The sequence below is a fragment of the Agelaius tricolor genome, unplaced genomic scaffold (assembly GCF_023055355.1).
Source record: "Agelaius tricolor isolate 1412-34295 unplaced genomic scaffold, bAgeTri1.0.p SCAF_5, whole genome shotgun sequence".
Taxonomy (NCBI): Eukaryota; Metazoa; Chordata; class Aves; order Passeriformes; family Icteridae; genus Agelaius; species Agelaius tricolor.
In genome coordinates, this window is record NW_027269265.1 from 31773179 (window position 1) to 31790708 (window position 17530).

At 35.6% G+C, this 17530-nt stretch overlaps 1 protein-coding gene across 1 annotated transcript in view; it reads left to right on the plus strand.

The window, feature by feature from the left end:
• RYR3 (ryanodine receptor 3) overlaps window positions 1–17530 on the plus strand; it is a 195126-nt gene that overhangs the window by 139498 nt on the left and 38098 nt on the right. Inside the window, exons 66-74 of the mRNA XM_071427042.1 lie at window positions 3548–3678; window positions 6307–6627; window positions 7984–8224; window positions 8542–8629; window positions 8735–8827; window positions 11749–11769; window positions 13627–13641; window positions 16631–16801; window positions 17260–17319. Of these exons, the coding sequence (XP_071283143.1) occupies window positions 3548–3678; window positions 6307–6627; window positions 7984–8224; window positions 8542–8629; window positions 8735–8827; window positions 11749–11769; window positions 13627–13641; window positions 16631–16801; window positions 17260–17319 (1141 nt within the window). The remainder of the gene's footprint in view (window positions 1–3547; window positions 3679–6306; window positions 6628–7983; window positions 8225–8541; window positions 8630–8734; window positions 8828–11748; window positions 11770–13626; window positions 13642–16630; window positions 16802–17259; window positions 17320–17530) is intronic.

Sequence of the window (17530 nt, forward strand, 5' to 3'; positions counted from 1 at the left end):
GCCACATATTGCTGTGATAAGTAGGCTGAGTACTAAGTAGGAAGCATCTGTTTCACACCTAAGTCTATAAAGGGTTCTCAAAAGAGTTGTCCTGAGCATAAAGTCCTGAGTTATGTGGAGTATTCTGACAACCATTAGCTCTACAAAGAAAACCACTAGTTACTTGTATTTAAAAATGACCAAGGTCTGCAATTCCTTTAAGCATCTAGTTGCTCTGCTATGTTTCAAGCCCCTTCTTCCTATAGAAGGAGATCAAATCTGTGTTAGCTCAGAAAATAGAACCCTTATTGCTTGTCTGTGTATCACAAGACAGGAACCACAATAAGATTAACCCATCCTAATACTTGTGAAAGTTTTAGCTTAGGCAATTTTTGCTGCCTTTCTTCTGAAAAGGTAAGATCCATAGGGAGAGAGAGACTAAACTGGAAGAAATTCAAGTCTGTCGTCTGGTTAGGAGGCTTTGCCTAGTGTGAGGAATGCCCATCTCCAATTCCTTCCTTCCAGAGTTTATTCAGAATTCTTTCATACAAAATGCAAGAGGTGTCTGGTGGACAGATCTTTCCTCCCACTCTGCATGCATGCACATGTGTGCAAAAGCTGTGTGTTCTCATTCAAGCATTTATGCATCCATCTCTAATCACAAAGCTATACTCTTTTTCTTCTCTTTCTGGGCTTCAAAATTCTAAATGCTCCTTTACATAATAGATCTGATAGGAAAAATAGGAAGTGCCTTACCCCTTATCTAGCTAGCAGTCAGGGTCTCCTCACAGGAAATGAAACATGATTGTGTTTGAGCTGCCTTTCCATGAGAAAAGCTCAGAGCACAAGCCTCCACTTGATTGGCAAAATCTGTAAGCACTGGACAATTTCCTTAAACCTATTGAAGCTAGCAGCATCACCTTTGCCTGCAGCAATTGTCTTCTTAGAATGGAAAAGGGATCAGATTGGATATATCCAAGGAAACTAATTATTATTCTAAGGCTGTGTGAGAGGTTTCAACTGTGGATTTCATTTAGTTTGTTTTTCACTAGTCTCAGACTCCTAAATTACAGTTTTAGGCAGACATCAGTGTCTAGGTGGGAAGTAGGATTTCAAACACAAGGCTCAATGTTTCAGAAAACTTAGAAGTGAGTGATTGAGCTGACTTGAATAGTTATTCAAATTAAGCAATGTTCAGTTTCAGGATCAAATTGCACATTTTTCTCCTAGTGAATTTTCACAGGGGCATTAAGAAGTTTTACCTTTCATTGCAGAATGAGTCATAGTGGACTTTTCATAGATAAATATCTCTTTTTATGGCTGAAATAGTTCTGCTGGCTGCAGGGGCTCAGGACTAATTCCTAATTCAATTGCTGCTGCTGCTCTGTTAAGGCAAACTTTCTTTGTCAAATGTTTTATCCTTTGTACAAAGACTGTTAAGCTTCTTTAGGATTTTGGAGTTGTTTCTGATTTTTCTATGAACATTTCTTCTCTAAAAGTCTCTATTTATGATTCATAAACGTTGAGAACTGGATGCAAAATACTGTAATTCTTGATTACTTTGAGCCCTAATATGGAGGTATATTATGAGCTCTATATATATATATATATATATATATGAGCTCTACTCACTGGATACCTTTCTTCATGGTGTTTCACTTGTCTTGGTGCATTAATAGACAACCCTTGAAAAGATACCTTTTCCTCACACATGCTAGGAGTTGCCTCCAGAGGCTGAGAGTTTCTGCCCTTTTCCCAATCCCTTTTGCAATGCCCACATCCCAGGTCAGGGATCCCAGATCCCAGATGCTCACCTTCATTACCACCCAATTTCATATCGTGGGTCACGATATCCCAGCATTGGAGCAGTCAGGTCACGAGGGGCTCACCTGACTGCTGGATGAAATCTATTCACACAGCTCACCCAGGGATAGGGGTCAGGGGATTATCTCTCACCCTGAGTCTCCCTCCTGGTGAGGGTCCTACTTCCTCTTCCTCCCTCACTAAGAAAACTGATTTTGTCTGTCCTGTATTTTTTCTTCTGTGTAGGGGATACTGCTAATGGCACAGGTTGTTCCTCTGGTTCAGCTGCAGTTTGAGTGGCCCCAATGCATTGCTTTCCTCCTTCTCCTCCCCCTGAGGTGCTGTCTAGTACCAAGCAGTGCCCAAAATAGTAGCTAGAGCCCAGCATGTTGCATAATTTTGCACCTCCCTGAAACTGCCACAGCAGTTTTCCTTCAAATATTCTGCTACTTTTTCAAGCACTGTAGTTGCTCTGGGGTAAACTTAAAAACCATTGGAGCAGAATCATCCTTCAAAGGTTGGCCCCTTTTCTTCCACCTTCCATACCCTTTGTGACTATCCACCCTTGGGGCAGATCTCCCCTGAAATACTCTACTAAAAATCTCTTTTGTAACTCGGTGGTGTGAACCAAAGCGAGGGAACCCAGGAGACCAAGCAATAAGAGCATCCTTTTCTTAACAGCCAGGGGAAGTCCAAAATCCTCAAAAGCAGAGGTAACAGACCTGAAGGAGGTTAAAGGGGTGAAAAGCTGGGGAAAATTATCTGCCCTCTTCTTCCCACAGGCTGGGTACAATTTTTAATGGACTCCCTGAGGTAGTGCCCAAGGTAAGGACAGAAGAGCAGCACTGAATACACATTCCAAATGATCTTCCTTGTCCTTCTTATCATGTCATAAGCTGATGTTACACAGTGCAGCAACAAAGCAATTCTCATCCCTCTCCCTGCTCTGAAAAATATCACTGTGAGGAGCACATATTGCATATACGGGAATGTATACAGGGTTAGGTACCACAACCATGTGACCAGTGGCTCTGGACCGAATACAATAAATGCTTAGATCACTTTTGCTTCCTACCCACTCTGGTCAGATATGTTGTTATCTCACCCTTTCTCCTGCCCGATGTTGAGTGCCAAATAAGGGTGTTGGTTTCAAAATGGAACTCCCTAAGTATTTCCCACAGAAACACTCCAAACCATGTGCCACTTGCTCAGTCCCTTCTCCCCTGTCCCTGTGGTGGATGGAGGGAAGAATTGAAGGCACTAAAAGTAAATATCTTGGGTTGAGATAAGAGCAACTTACTGGAAACATCAACAAAATAAGGCAATGAACACTAAGAGCAACAGTCCTAACAATGGTGTACAAGAAAGAAACAAAAAATTCACATGCAATTGCTTGCAATCACACAGGATCCCTGACAACATCTGACCCCTAAGGAACCCTGTCCCTGGAATGACATGAGGTGGCATAGAATAGCCTCTGGGTCCTGTCCATGCCAAAAATTAACCTTTTCCTGATCAGAACCAGAACACTGGTGGAGGTGGGGTTTTTAAAACTGTTTTTCTTGCACCACAGGTGATCTCTGGTAGTTCTTTTCATCTGATAAATCAATTTTTTTCTAAGTTGTCAGATACTTCCTAATGTTTAAAAAAGATTTTAAAAATCAGCTATAAATACTAATACTTCTTTTTATCATGTATGCCAGACACTGAAAGCCTGGCGAAACACTTTTCCTCTCAGATGACTTTTAGTGTCTCTCACATACAGGCAGCGTCCTGCGCTTGGTGAGTGTTTAGCATCTCTTGCGGCTGCTATTCCAGTAGCATTCCTTGAGCCTTCTCTCAACCACTACAATCCACTGTCTGTTTTCAACACAAAAAGTGCAAGAGAAAGAGCAAGTAAGTACTGTGCCTCACAAAAAAAAGCAAACCTCTAAACCTGTTCACTCCACTCCAACTAAATAATAGAAGTTGTATAATGAAAAAGCCCTGAATGTATGCCTCAGCAGAGAGGTCCTGCTACTGGTGTTTCATTGCTTGCCATTTTAACCTTGCTCTGCATTATTGAGACTGTGCCAACAATGTTCTCTTTCTCCTAGTATTTTTGGTATTTTTCTGAACATGATGTTTGAATACTTTTCTAAAAATGCATACTGTAATATTTGAAGCTTAATTGAAGAGGTACATATCTACATTACAAAAACTTTTGGTAAAATACAGTTGTGTTTATGTAGCAAAATACACGAGGTATAATATCTGATTTAAGTGGACAGGAAAATAATTTCTATGGTTTTGTTGTCTAACCAGTGATCCAAAGCAGTTTGGTGCAGGGAACTCCCAGCAGAATATGATTAATTCCATGAAACCTTGATGAAAAAGGGACCTTGACAAGTTGGGCAGATGGGCAGAGAAGAACTGCCTGAAATTCAACAAAGGCAGGGTCCTGCACCTGGGGAAGAATAACCCCATGGACCAGTGCAGGCTGGGAGCTGACCTGCTGGAAAGCAGCTTTGTGGAGAAAGATATGGGGGTACTGGTGGACAACAAACTCCCTGAGCCAGCAGTTTGTCCTGGTGGCTAAGAAGGCCACTGTGACCTGTATTGGGAAGAGCATGGCCAGCAGGTCAAGGGAGGTGACCCTGCCCCTCTACTCAGCCCTGGTGAGGCCTGACCAGCCCTGGTGAGTGCTGTATCCAGTTCTGGGCTCCTAAGGACAAGAAAGAGATGGAATGGAGTGGATCCAGTGAAGAGCAATAGAGATGAGGGGATTGGAGCATCCCTCTTATAAGGAAAGGCTGAGAGAGCTGGGCCTGTTCAGTCTCATGAGGAGATGACTGAGAGGGGACTTCATCAATGTATACAAAATATCTAAAGGGAGGGTATCAAGAGGATGGAGGCAGGTTCTCCTCAGTGGTGCCTAGCAGTAAGAAAACAGGCAACAGGCAGAAATTGATGCACAGGAAGTTTCACCTAACATGAGGAAGAACTTCCCTGTTTGGGTGACTGTGCATTGGAGCAGATTGCTCAGAGATGTTGTGGAGTCTCCATCACAGGAGACACTCAAGAACTGTCTGGACACAAACCTGTACCATGAGCTCTAGGAATATCCTTGCTTGACCAGGACCAGATCACAGAATCATAGAATAACCTGAGCTGGAAGGGAGTCACAAGGATCATTGAGTCCAACTCCTGGCCCTGCACAAGGATTCCCCAAGAATCACACCGTGGCCCCGAGAGTGTTGTCCAAATGCCTCTTGAACTCTGTCAGACTGGTGCTGTGACCACTTCCCAAGTAACTAGGCCAAGCTCCTCATAAGGCTTTCCCTTCTCCACTTGTGGCCTCCCTTTAGGTACTCTCTAAAAGTTGATGTTTTTTTAATATTCTGATGCCCAAAACTGAGCACAGTAGGTAAGGCCTCACCTCCAGAGCCTGGAGCAGAGGGGACAGTCCCCTCCCTTGCCTGGCTGTGATGCTGTGCCTGATGCATCCCAGGACACAGGCTGGCCCTCCTGGCTGCCAGGGCACTGCTGACTCATAATAAACTTGCTGCCAAACAGGTCCAAGGTTCCTTTCCATTACATTGCTTTCCAGCATCTCATTCCCCATCTACAGACAGAATCCACAATGGGCCTTACCCGTTTTCTGTTTCTATTGAAAGGAACGTGAATCTTTCTTCATTGAATTTCTTTGCTTGCTTCTCTCCCAACTTACTCTCGATGGACTCATATCTTAAAATATTTCAGCATTTTTCTAACTGATCCATGAAAGAGTTACTACCTGCCAAAATCTCTGTACCTTTAAACAAACAAACAATAAATAAATAGGGGTAGATTGATTTCATATGCTTCATGAAGTTTTTTCCATTTAAAAGCAGTTATGGAAAAGCTTCTGCTAGCCCTTCCTCACAGGTCTGCTTTACACAAGCTGTACTATAACCATTACCATATCCAGAAATAGTGAAAGAATTTTGCTTGAGTGACTGTCACTAGATTCCAATGTGTTGTTAATTGCTGAATAAGCATCCTTTATTTTCTAATACAAGCATATGATAACTGGAATCTTTCCTAGCATTTTTGTTGGGAGATAGTTTGTGAACTAAGTACATTTCATTTTAACCCCATACTTTTGAATTGTTTCTTTCTCTTTCTCCAGGGTGGATTTAATCTTTGGTAAACCAGCATAAAAATTGTGAATAATTATGAATACAATGTCCAGAGTATAACCAATATTAAAATAAGCTTTCTCTTCTGCACATTTACATAACTCACCAGATAATTGCAGGACACCTTAGGGTAAAGCCATAGTTATATGGCAGCTATTATTTACATTATTGTATATATGCACATCATCCCTAAGACACAATTTATGAAAGGAGATACCCATGCATACCCCAAAGTGTTACTATAGCTCTGCCTGTCCAAGATGGTGAAGGAAAAAAATCAGAGCCATTTGTATTTAGGCTTTAAACATAGATGTTCTCTTTTATTTTGCTAATTAACATTTTGGTTTTCTACCCTTATTTGCAGTTTTAGGTATGCCTGATACAGTAGAAGAAATGTGTCCAGAGATCCCTCAGCTGGATGGACTAATAAAGGAAATAAATGATTTAGCAGAGTCTGGAGCAAGGTATACTGAAATGCCTCATGTAATTGAGGTGATCTTACCCATGCTATGCAACTATTTATCCTACTGGTGGGAAAGAGGTTCTGAGAGTGTTCCTCAAAGTGCTGGGCCTTGCTGTACAATGATAACATCTGAGCATCTGAGCATTGTTCTTGGAAACATTCTAAAGATCATTAACAACAATCTGGGAATAGATGAAGCGTCTTGGATGAAAAGAATTGCAGGTACTGTAAATATTTTTTGAACAGTAATTGTACTAATAATATTTAATTACTTTTCTATGCTTTACCTTATTGCCCAGTGATGTAATAACAAAAAATTATAACTAGAACCATCATGAAAGAAAGCTAACTAAAATATAAGTAACAATAAGAGAAATATGTTTATGTTTTATTATTAGTTATATGCATGCATTGTAGCATCACTTTAAGCAGAGAGATTTCTATTCTTCATAAGAAATTTTGAAAATCTCCTTCTCTATGCACTGTATAAGAGCCTTAGTTCTTAATTTGGAGTTGTGAATTCCATTGATTTTCAAGACTCCTGAGTAGAGTGAATTATGTTCATGAAATACCAGGACAACATGGAAAGAAAGTGTAAATAGTGAAATAATCTCAGGAGTAACCCAAGTTCAAAATTAGTTGGTTTGCCTGAATAAATATGTGAACTATTAAATAAGCTGAAAGTTTTTTCAAAATATCACATAAGATATAGTATTTATCCTGCTAAAGAAGTTTACCATATCCAAATTTTATCATTCATATTATACAATGTAAGAATATAATGTGCAATAACACACTTCAAGAAAATCTATGTAAAGGTAGTAATTTCCTGCTAAATTTGAGTAACCAGTACCCATTAGTACTGTGTTTTTGGTGTTTTAAATGCTAGGAGGTCTTAAATAATAATAAGGATTCCATCAAAATTTAGTAAGAAGTTTGCTGCTTAGTTGTAGAGAGTGTTTCCTGCAGTTTTGTACTGATTGTTCATCTACATAAGACGATAATATAGTCATGCTGTTTTTGGAAGGATTTTTTGACTTGAGTAATTTGCATTTTGACTTGAATAGTTTGCATAGAAGTACTTGTACAAAATTGATCTATGACCTTGAATTACTCATTCATTCTCTTCATTTTAACTTGCCCAAGGCAGAGAAGTAGCAGAGAAGTAAAGGACTTCTTCCAGAACACTATCTTCTGGTGGTTTTCTGACATTGAATACAAAAAAAGCCATCCCAGACAGAGAAAACCCCAAACAAAACAAAAAGTATTTTTCCGAGGACTTTGTGTCTCAATCCTTATTTTGTTTAGGTTCTTACTTAGAGACATGGGACTTGCCAAAATGATGATAGTTTAATTTATATTCGACTGAAATACTTATAATCCAAATCCACAGTCTTTTAATCGTGCAATAGACAGTTTTTATAAAGCTGCATTCATAGTTTTATTAATAATTTTATGGTGTAACATTTATGAAGCCCCATAAACTTTACTGTTTCTAGAATTTCAGCATTCATGTTAATACAATGAAAAACACCAGTTATGCATTAATCATAGAATTATCTATATTTTCATGTATAGTTTATGCTCAACCCATCATCAGCAAAGCCAGACCTGATCTTCTCAGATCTCACTTTATTCCAACACTGGATAAATTGAAGAAAAAAGCTATGAAGATAGTGATGGAAGAAGAGCAACTGAAAGCAGACAATAAAAATGACACCCAAGAAGCTGAGCTACTCATTCTTGATGAGTTTGCTATACTTTGTAGAGACCTTTATGCCTTCTATCCAATGCTGATACGTTATGTAGACAACAACAGGTAAAAAAACCCTAATAATTAAACTCATATTTATTACTTAATATACTGGAATCTATGATTAGACAATCAGGAGGAACACAGTTCACTTAATCTTAGAGTGAGAATCAAATCCTGCATGTTTTAAGATTCTTAAATCTTAATCCTGAATAATTTAAGATTCTTAAAGAAAGCTGTACCTTTAATTCACACCTTTTGCTCACATGCAAATTCCTATATTAACTAGAAAAATGTTACATGATCTATTAAATAGGGATCATTATGCTAAACTGTCTTCTTTTAAGTATCTTCTTTTAACTTTCTCTTATTTTTGTAATTAGAGCTAATTGGCTAAAGAAACCAGATGCAGATTCTGATGAACTCTTTCGAATGGTGGCTGAAGTTTTTATCCTGTGGTGTAAATCACATGTAAGATAAAATATGCACTTTTCCTTTAATTTCATTCTATTTTTAAATATAAATGTTGTACATGCAGATAAGTTAAACTTCTGGTGATTTATTTTTTTTCTTCAGAATTTTAAAAGAGAAGAACAAAATTTTGTGATTCAGAATGAAATCAACAATTTGGCATTTTTAACAGGAGACACCAAGAGCAAGATGTCTAAAGTAAGTTAATAAAAAAATTGTGGATCAGGTAAATCTACACTGTGTGTTTATTATGTTGAAAGAAGGCTCTGAAAATCTACTGAGATTGCAGTTGCTCTGCTGTTAGAAGAAAAATAGTTTTGCTTCTTGATCACAGATGTGACAACTAATATGCAAAATATAGTCTGTGTACCTTAGAATTACTTACTAAATGTCTGCTAATACACAAAGACACAAGATTAAAATAAGTCTTGATTTGAAAAGTTGCACATATAAGAAAATATGGGCTGTATTATAAAGTATGGGTTATTGAACATTCAGGAAAGAAAAAGGTGGACTATTTTATAAAAGCAAGTGAAGAAATATTGCCTCATCGTTTTTGTACTATATACAATATATTTTTATACTCTGTATTGTTCTGTCAGCTTTGATGGAACACAGATCTCTTTACATATCCCTTTTTATATATATAGTGTTGCTATATGCGCACCATTTTTCTTGTTTCTTATCAATTAAGACATTAATTTATTTTTTGCTGATTTTCAATATGACAAGATGCTGATATGATGGCTTCCAAGTACATCTTGTTACCTGTACAATAGAGAAATTGTCAAGGTAATTGTCAAAGGCTGCTTTGACCTTAGCTGAGGATATTGCCTTACTCAGCTAAAGCCAGATGAAGTCTAATTCCAAATTAGTGTTGGTAAATATACTGAAGAAAGCCTTTCTTTTATTCCTATTTATAATGATTTTGGAGTAATCCTATTCTGAAGGTGTAGCAGAGAAGTATCATTTAAAGTTTTGTATTTCACTATATTTTGTTTTCCTGAAACCTAGCTACTGTAAGTCCACTTTCAAACAATAGAGAACCAAATAAAATGTACTATTACATTTCTTAATTATATTTAAAAATGTGTTTTAAAATGTGTTTTAAAATGTGTTTAAAACCTAAGATTTTTTTTTCTTTTTTCCTATGAATTTTTTCCTGATATTGGAATTTTTACAAGCAAAAATATTATTATCTGTTCATCATTAGTTCATGACCAGCACTGAAAAACAAGTCCAACTTTATAAAGAATTCTGTATTTGGAGACAAGGAAATTTTTAATCTCTTTCTTGTTGTTAAGATGCAGCTTATCAAAATTGTTTGATAGAATTGGAATGTTTGTATCATCCTTATTAACAAGACAAATAGTGGGCAAATCCAGGCTATTTGAGGAGCAGTTGCACAATATAACAGACTATAATGTGTAGGTCTGTACTTTTATCATATGGCAATCATTGCACACCCATTTATTATGTGTATTTTGACATTTATAATTACAGCTGGCCTGAGGAGATGAAAAAATAGATGTACTTTCATTTTTTAGCACCACAGATTAGAAACGGTATATTTAATCTAAACTGTGTCCCACTTCAGTACTGATAACAGGATAATATGAAGTAAAGTGTTAGTGCCATATTTTTGTCAGTCTGGCATGGCAGGAATAAAAGACAGGTCTTTACAAAATAAGGAATAGGTAGGTACTGTACTACTTGCAGATTTACAATATTTAGAGGATTTCATATAAATATTTTCTGCAGGAATATTAGATCTCTTCTTTGAGAGTATTTCAGTTGCATAGAATACATTTCCTTTGGATATACTGAGGTAAATCAGGAGTGGATTTCGATAAAATCACAGGAATTTAACATCAAGAATCTCTATTACCCAAATCTGACTTTGAGATTATATTTTCAAATGCCTAATGTGTATATTTAAGTATGCAAATATACTGTGTATGAATAATTGTATGAATATATTTGTAACAGGGGTGTAGATGCATATGTAAATATGTTTTTATTCCGTGGGTATATAGTACAGAGAGATTCTGGGGATTTTGTATGCATATAATTTTTTGTAAGCAAATCAATGTCAACTTATGGTGTTCCAGGACACTGTGCATGGTTATTGCTAATAAAGAAAGAAAGAAAATACTGTATTGTTAATGACTGAATATTTTATTAATATGATACTGTAATGGCAGGCATGATTGCAGAACAGCTGATATTTTAGATGCTTGTTTCATGATGACTTGAATACCACGAAGAAATATATGAAGTGTCTTTTAGAAGGATTGTATTGGTTTTCTGTATATGCTTTCTAAGCAGGAAATTGCTAATATTTCAAAATATAAAATATAAGTGGTCTAAACCCAGCACATCCAATGAATTATAGATTTACATCCGTTTTGTTGGCTTTTTTTAAGACTGCATAGGTTAAAAGAAACAAGAAATTCTTTAAGTAACTGAATTTCAGGTTTTCTTGCAGGTTTGATATTTATTTCTATCCTTAGACATTGATCAGTAGAGGACATTACATTAGGGAACATTATAATTTCTTGCTTTAATATTTACATTTATCTCAAAAAGTAGCAAGTTTACTGAATAATTAGCTCTTTCCTCTCTATCACTTATTCCTCTTTATTTACATTATTTCTAGTGGAAGCAATCTTATCCAATATTTATCAAGCATGACAAAGTATAGAAAACTGAATAGGAACTTTGGCTATTGACAGTGGGCCCAGGACAGAGCATTTTGTGGTCCCCCAAAGGAGTAAGGCCCAGGCTCATCTCAGACTGCCTTAGGTAACAGAGACAGAGACTCAGTGTTGTTCCTGATAAAAATACTGGGGTGCTATCAGAGTGTAAGGTGTAGTATATCCTGTACAGAAGGTTCTATATCCTTACATGCCATAAAAGAAAGCAGAGGAGAAAGGAGTAGCATTATGTTACTTATTGGTAGCTAATTTCCGTAGTAACAAACTACTCATCATTAAAATCAAGAAATTAATTAAGTATCCATTGTATTTTTATTATACTATATTAACTTTGTTACTAGCTTTTCAAATAAATGTATTAACAGCTGAGAATTTAATTTTTCTTTTCTAAAAATATGGCAGCAGAATGCTCGGAGGGGAATGGTAAGTTAGAGAACTTCCAGTCTGAGAGAGACTGGTAACTTAGATCACATTGAAATACCAGGTTTGTGATAGAAGTGTTGAAATGGAGAATTTAAACACATTCAACTCCACTAGTCTGTTATTTTGGACCCCTTCATTGGTTTCTTGATAAAATAGACTTTTGGTTAAGAGGAAAGGATGTCCCATAGTGTTTGTCAGTTAACTGGAATAGAAGACTGAATGTATACATTCACATGTACATAATAATTGTATGTGGGCTATTTTTCTCTGTCAGTTTTGGAATCTAAATGAATGTGTGGCTGGATATATACCTTCAGTTGCTAAACATTTGCATATCCTACTGGAGTTTTTTTTTTACTTGCCCTCATTAATTTTTATAATTTATTCTTAAGAATAGATTGAGTAAACCTATTATAGAAGTTAGAGGCCATCATAAAATGCAAGTTCTTATTATGAAACAAAATGGTTTTTTGTGCCCATCTGTAACATGTAGTACACATTGTTTGCAGATTTACAATAGTTAGAGGATTTTATGTTAGTATTTTCTTCAGGAATTCTAAATCTCCTCTTTGACAGTATTTCAATTGCATAGAATACATTTTCTTTGGATATACTGAGGTAAATCAGGAGTGTACTATTTTTATGGTCAGCTACAATAAATTAAATATAATTAACATTTCCTTACCTTTAGTGTATACATACATATATATATGTATATACCTGCTGAGCCATGTCTATGCAGCATCTACATATTTCACACAGCTGAAATTTTAAATTAAAATTTGCTATTTGTTCAAGGTATTAAATATTATAAGATGCTAAGATTCTGACACTTAATTTGAATATTAGTCCTTTGCTTTTCTTTACTTGTACCTGCTTTTCTTACTATGTAATATGAATTGAGTGGGCTATAAAAAGATTTTAATACTTTGGCATCAACATTTTGAAACTTATTCAGGTATCACAAGAAAATGAAGTTACTTTTAGGGCAGAATGACAGAAGTGAGGGCTTGTATGTGGTTTTTTCTGCTTGTTTTTAACCAAAAGCTTTCTGTAGTATTTTTCTATGCCTGGTTGAGGATTCTGGTCAGTAATAGTTTATTTTATCTTACCATAAATAAATGGTTTTGTCATTATTTTCTTAATATTTCCGACACAATTATAATATAATGTTGACTATGGAATACATATTTATTTGAGTGTATTTATAGTATTAATATAATAAATGGGAAGGATCCTCTCTATGTATGAGAGTTACAGCTGAGTTTATAATATTGTTTTCAAAATGGGTACTGCTGAGAGATGCAAGCTAAAGTTTTCTCTCAGGCTGTCTTAAAAAGAGTAAATAGCTATGCAATGGGAAAATAGATCTGTAAATTAAGTGCTATACCTTGGCAGTGATAGCTTGATTTCTAAACACATTTTTTTCTCAAATATATTTTTGTGGGGAAAAGAGTTAGAAAGAGCTATTTTTGTGAGAATGTGAATATTTTTCATTACTGGATTATCCAGAGTTCCAGACACCATTCTTCTTTTAACAAAATTGGGAAGAGATGCAGTAATCAGTGTATTGATGGGTTAACTTACTGGATGTCCTTAAATGTGAAAGCAACAAATGGAAGTGTATGGTAGAACAGCAATAGAAATTCAGAAGTTCAATCATTCAATAAAGATTAAGCTGATTTCACTAAGATCTCATTTGGTTATGCATTTACAGTCCATTGTTTTAGCTATGAGCTTACTGTATTTTTACTGTCCTAATAAAGCTGAGTAAGTTTATAAGAAACTTGTAAAGTTATCATCCTTTCATCTCTTTTACTTATGCTTTTTTTTCCCCTTTATTTTTCTTTCATACAGGCCATGCAAGTAAAGGTACAGGTCAAAGTGCATGATGTGTCTTTGTTTTAGATTTAGAGATGATCAGGCTCCAAGCACTCCTTCCATTGATCATAGCAGTGGCGTCACAAAGTGAAGCACCAGGTTCCACCTACTATAAATTTTGTCCCAGCTAAAGTGGTGGTCTTTGACCAGAGCAGATAAAATTCTCTTTGGCAATCCTAAATATTGCTTAATGTGAAAATGTACTAAAGCCACCTTTTTAAAAATATTTTAGATGTACATTCTGCCTCTGCTGTCCTTCTGCATTCTATTTTTTTGCTAAAATAGTGAAGTAGACATTGTAAAAGAAATGTCTAAGTAGAGTAATTAGAAAGATGTATTTGGCTTATGATATTCAAGAAGAATATTTGAGAGAAATGTGCTATAACCTCTACCCCATTTGTAGGTGAATAGAAGATTGTATTAAATCAAATAAGTTTAAATAAGATCTACTGTTCAAATTCTAGCTTTTTCCAAAAGTAAAATGGTTTTTACTAAAGGTGTGAGGTGTGACACAGCTTTAGAATAACACTTATCTCTTTTATGTATTTAATGTATTTGAAGATTTCTTTTCCTTTAGTCAACTATAGGTCACTTTCCTTTGCATCATTCATATTATTTCTTTTAATATGAATTTCTAAAATAGATGAGTAATTTCTGACCTATGGTGCATTCTTCATGGGTGAAGTAGAATAAGCAACAAAATGGAGCATAAATCCTTTCATCTTTCCCTTTACCCTGTGTGCTGAGAAGCATACATGATGCTGTGAAGAGCTTTTAATCAATTAAACTGGAGACATGAGTTAAAAAGGGAGAAGCTCTGTTAAACTAATAACCTGATTTCATGCTTTGCTGCTGTCAAACTTTCCAGGTATACAGAGTAGGATTTAATGGCTGCCCTCACAGTAATCTCAAAGAACAGAAGCTCAAAAGGGGATGGAAATTCAGAAAATATTATATCTATAATCTTAACCAGTTTTAGCTGATTTTTTAGTGTAAATAAATTATTTCTTCCTTTTCATTGTGTATTTAGTTATTATTAATCTACTAAAGAATCCGTAATTGGGTTTTGGTATATGAATTTTTTTCAGAAATATCTATTTGTATGTTTAAATCCTCAAACAAGACTATTACATGCTTTTAGGCAACCAAAGTATATCATTCCTCCAGTTGAGGTCCTTTTAGCACAAAATATATCTGATTTAATGCTCTTTACATATACAATCAGGTATGGTGTGTACATAGGTGCATATTAGAACTGAAAGAGACAAAATTCCATTGTCATTTAGGTTTCAGTCTGTGACTCTATTTATACATTTAGCAGCTGGAGAAGTGAATTCACAGGCAGCAGAATTTACGGCAAAGGCAGAATGGATCTTCTTTTCATGTTTTGAAAATTCTCCAGTTTTAAGGTTCACAATCTTATTAATTTCATATGAACATAAAGAAAATTGGATGTGCAAAATGTCCACTGGCATAAAAGATGCAGAAACCAGGATGCCTCCCATCCCTTTTTTTCTTTTAAAAATATATCTATTACATATTTGGTTATTCCTTATTTAAGATGCATAGTGACGCCACTGGAGTACAGTGATACATTGTGGGATTTGTTTGTCTGCTGTCATTGTAGAGTACAAATAATGTCATTATTAAAGCCATTGCATCACTATTTCTAAGGCACTTTGAAAAGCAAAGCTTTGAGGCCAAGTACTCTCCTGCAATTGTTAGTTCCTTAAGAAAGGAAGCCACATCCATTGCGTGTTCCCTCACACTTCAAAATACTTAACACAAGATCTGTACAGGGAGATTTCCCATCTAGAAGACAGAATTTGCCAAAATTTATCACCAAATAGAATACGTACAGCTGCCTTTTTTCTTCCAGTGATTACTGTGATAATAGTGAGGCATTAATTGGGAAATAATGAATTGCAATGGATTCTGCTGTATCCTTATGTGGAACTACACAATCTATTATAAGAACAGTAGTTTGTAAATCCTAATTGACAGAAGGGAAACGATATGGAGGGTTAAATGAAAGCATTTGTAATTCTGTAGTGTTGTACAAGCCTGGAGGCCTAGTCCTGAAATCTTATCTTAGCAAAACTCCCCTTGAGTATAAGTAGGAGTTTAATCTGGGTACAGAATTCAGAACTGGGCTGTTTGATGTTGTTGCTGTTTACTGTGTGTTCATTAAATATAGGGGTCTGTTTGAAAGATTTTGGTTCTCTGTCTCATAAAGGAAAAGTTGGATGTGAAATATGTTGTACAGTGTCTGTCATAAGAAGATAGGGCAGATGTTATTCTGTTGTGCTGTTTACTTCTGTCTCTTTTGTTTTCCTTTTCCTATTAATGATGATATCCAAAGATACAAAATTTTAAATTTTTTGTCCCAAATTTATTCATATTATCCAAAGCCAAAGGGCAGCACTTTCCCAGAGGCACTAATTAATTGGCACTTTATAATATTGAATCAAAGCCTTTTAAATAATACCGTTTTTCAGATGAGACAAGTCAGGCAATATTCATTCATTCAGACCCTGGATAACTATCTTTATATAAATCTCTTACAAAAAGGTAAACATCCTAAATTTGTCTCTGTAGCATTGGACAAATAATAGTGTCCCCTGAGAATGATTCAGCTTTTAATTGTAGGGTTGTTTCTGATTTGAAAGGTAAGATCCAGTAAGTATTGTCAAAATAATATGTATGAATGCACACAAAAGTGTGTGACTCCTATTACCACATTACTCTTACTGCATTTTCTGCACTGGTGCACACCAAAAGTATTCCTTTACATTTTCTGACCAAGCCTGTACACCCTTCCTCTAGTGCTGCATTTTTAATTATTTGTACTACATCAGGAGCATAGTTTCCTTGGACCATAAGGGGAAGAGCGTGTTGGAGAAGTGTGTGATCAGAAAATTAAAGTAATTTTTCTTTTTTTCTTTTCTTTTCCCCCTTTTAAATTTTTTTTAACTTACAGTCTGGAGGACAAGATCAAGAGAGGAAGAAATCAAAACGTAGAGGGGATTTGTACTCCATACAAACATCCTTGATTGTGGCTGCACTTAAAAAGATGCTTCCTATTGGTTTGAATATGTGCACTCCTGGAGACCAAGAGCTCATCTCTTTGGCTAAGACTAGATACAGCCATGTAAGTGTGTGCTTTTAATAGTTTTTAATACAAAAATAAGCAGAACTTTCTGAAATTAATTTTGAAGCATAGAAATCTAAGCAGTCAATATAATTAAATATCTGTGTGTACTATAAGCAATTATAACTGCTAATTATTGTGCTTTTTTTAAAAAAAAAATGTGTATATCGAGGTGCCATACTTTCCCTGTTATTTTCCATTTGTATACCACGTGCAGTTCTATATAATCATGTTCTTTTGCACCAAATACTGAACTACAATTAGTTAGCTTTAATTCCCTTCAAAGTTTAACCCTTGTTTTATGGTTAAATTAAGCCTTTGCCCCTTCTGGTATCTTACATACTTTGAAAGCAAAAGAGGTTAAATTTCAATGTTGAAATATAAGCTGTTCTATGTTGTAAAAGTTCTTGTGAAATGAATCATAATCTGAACTGAAAAATACTTCTACCTTTCTATAGAGGGACACAGATGAGGAAGTCAAAGAACACCTACGCAACAACTTACACTTGCAGGAAAAGGTAATATAGAAAAATCTGTCTTAGATGCCAATGTGCGCTTTCAAAACACCGAAGGTGCAATCGTTTTTTTGGGGTTTTTTGTGATACAGTAAAAAAAAAAATCCAGAAAGCTATTAGAAACGTTTCCATTTTAAAATTATTCTTCCTGATATTTCATTGCAATAAATGCCTTATTTGTAGCTTTTTTTGGTATAGTCAAGTTTCTGGAAGA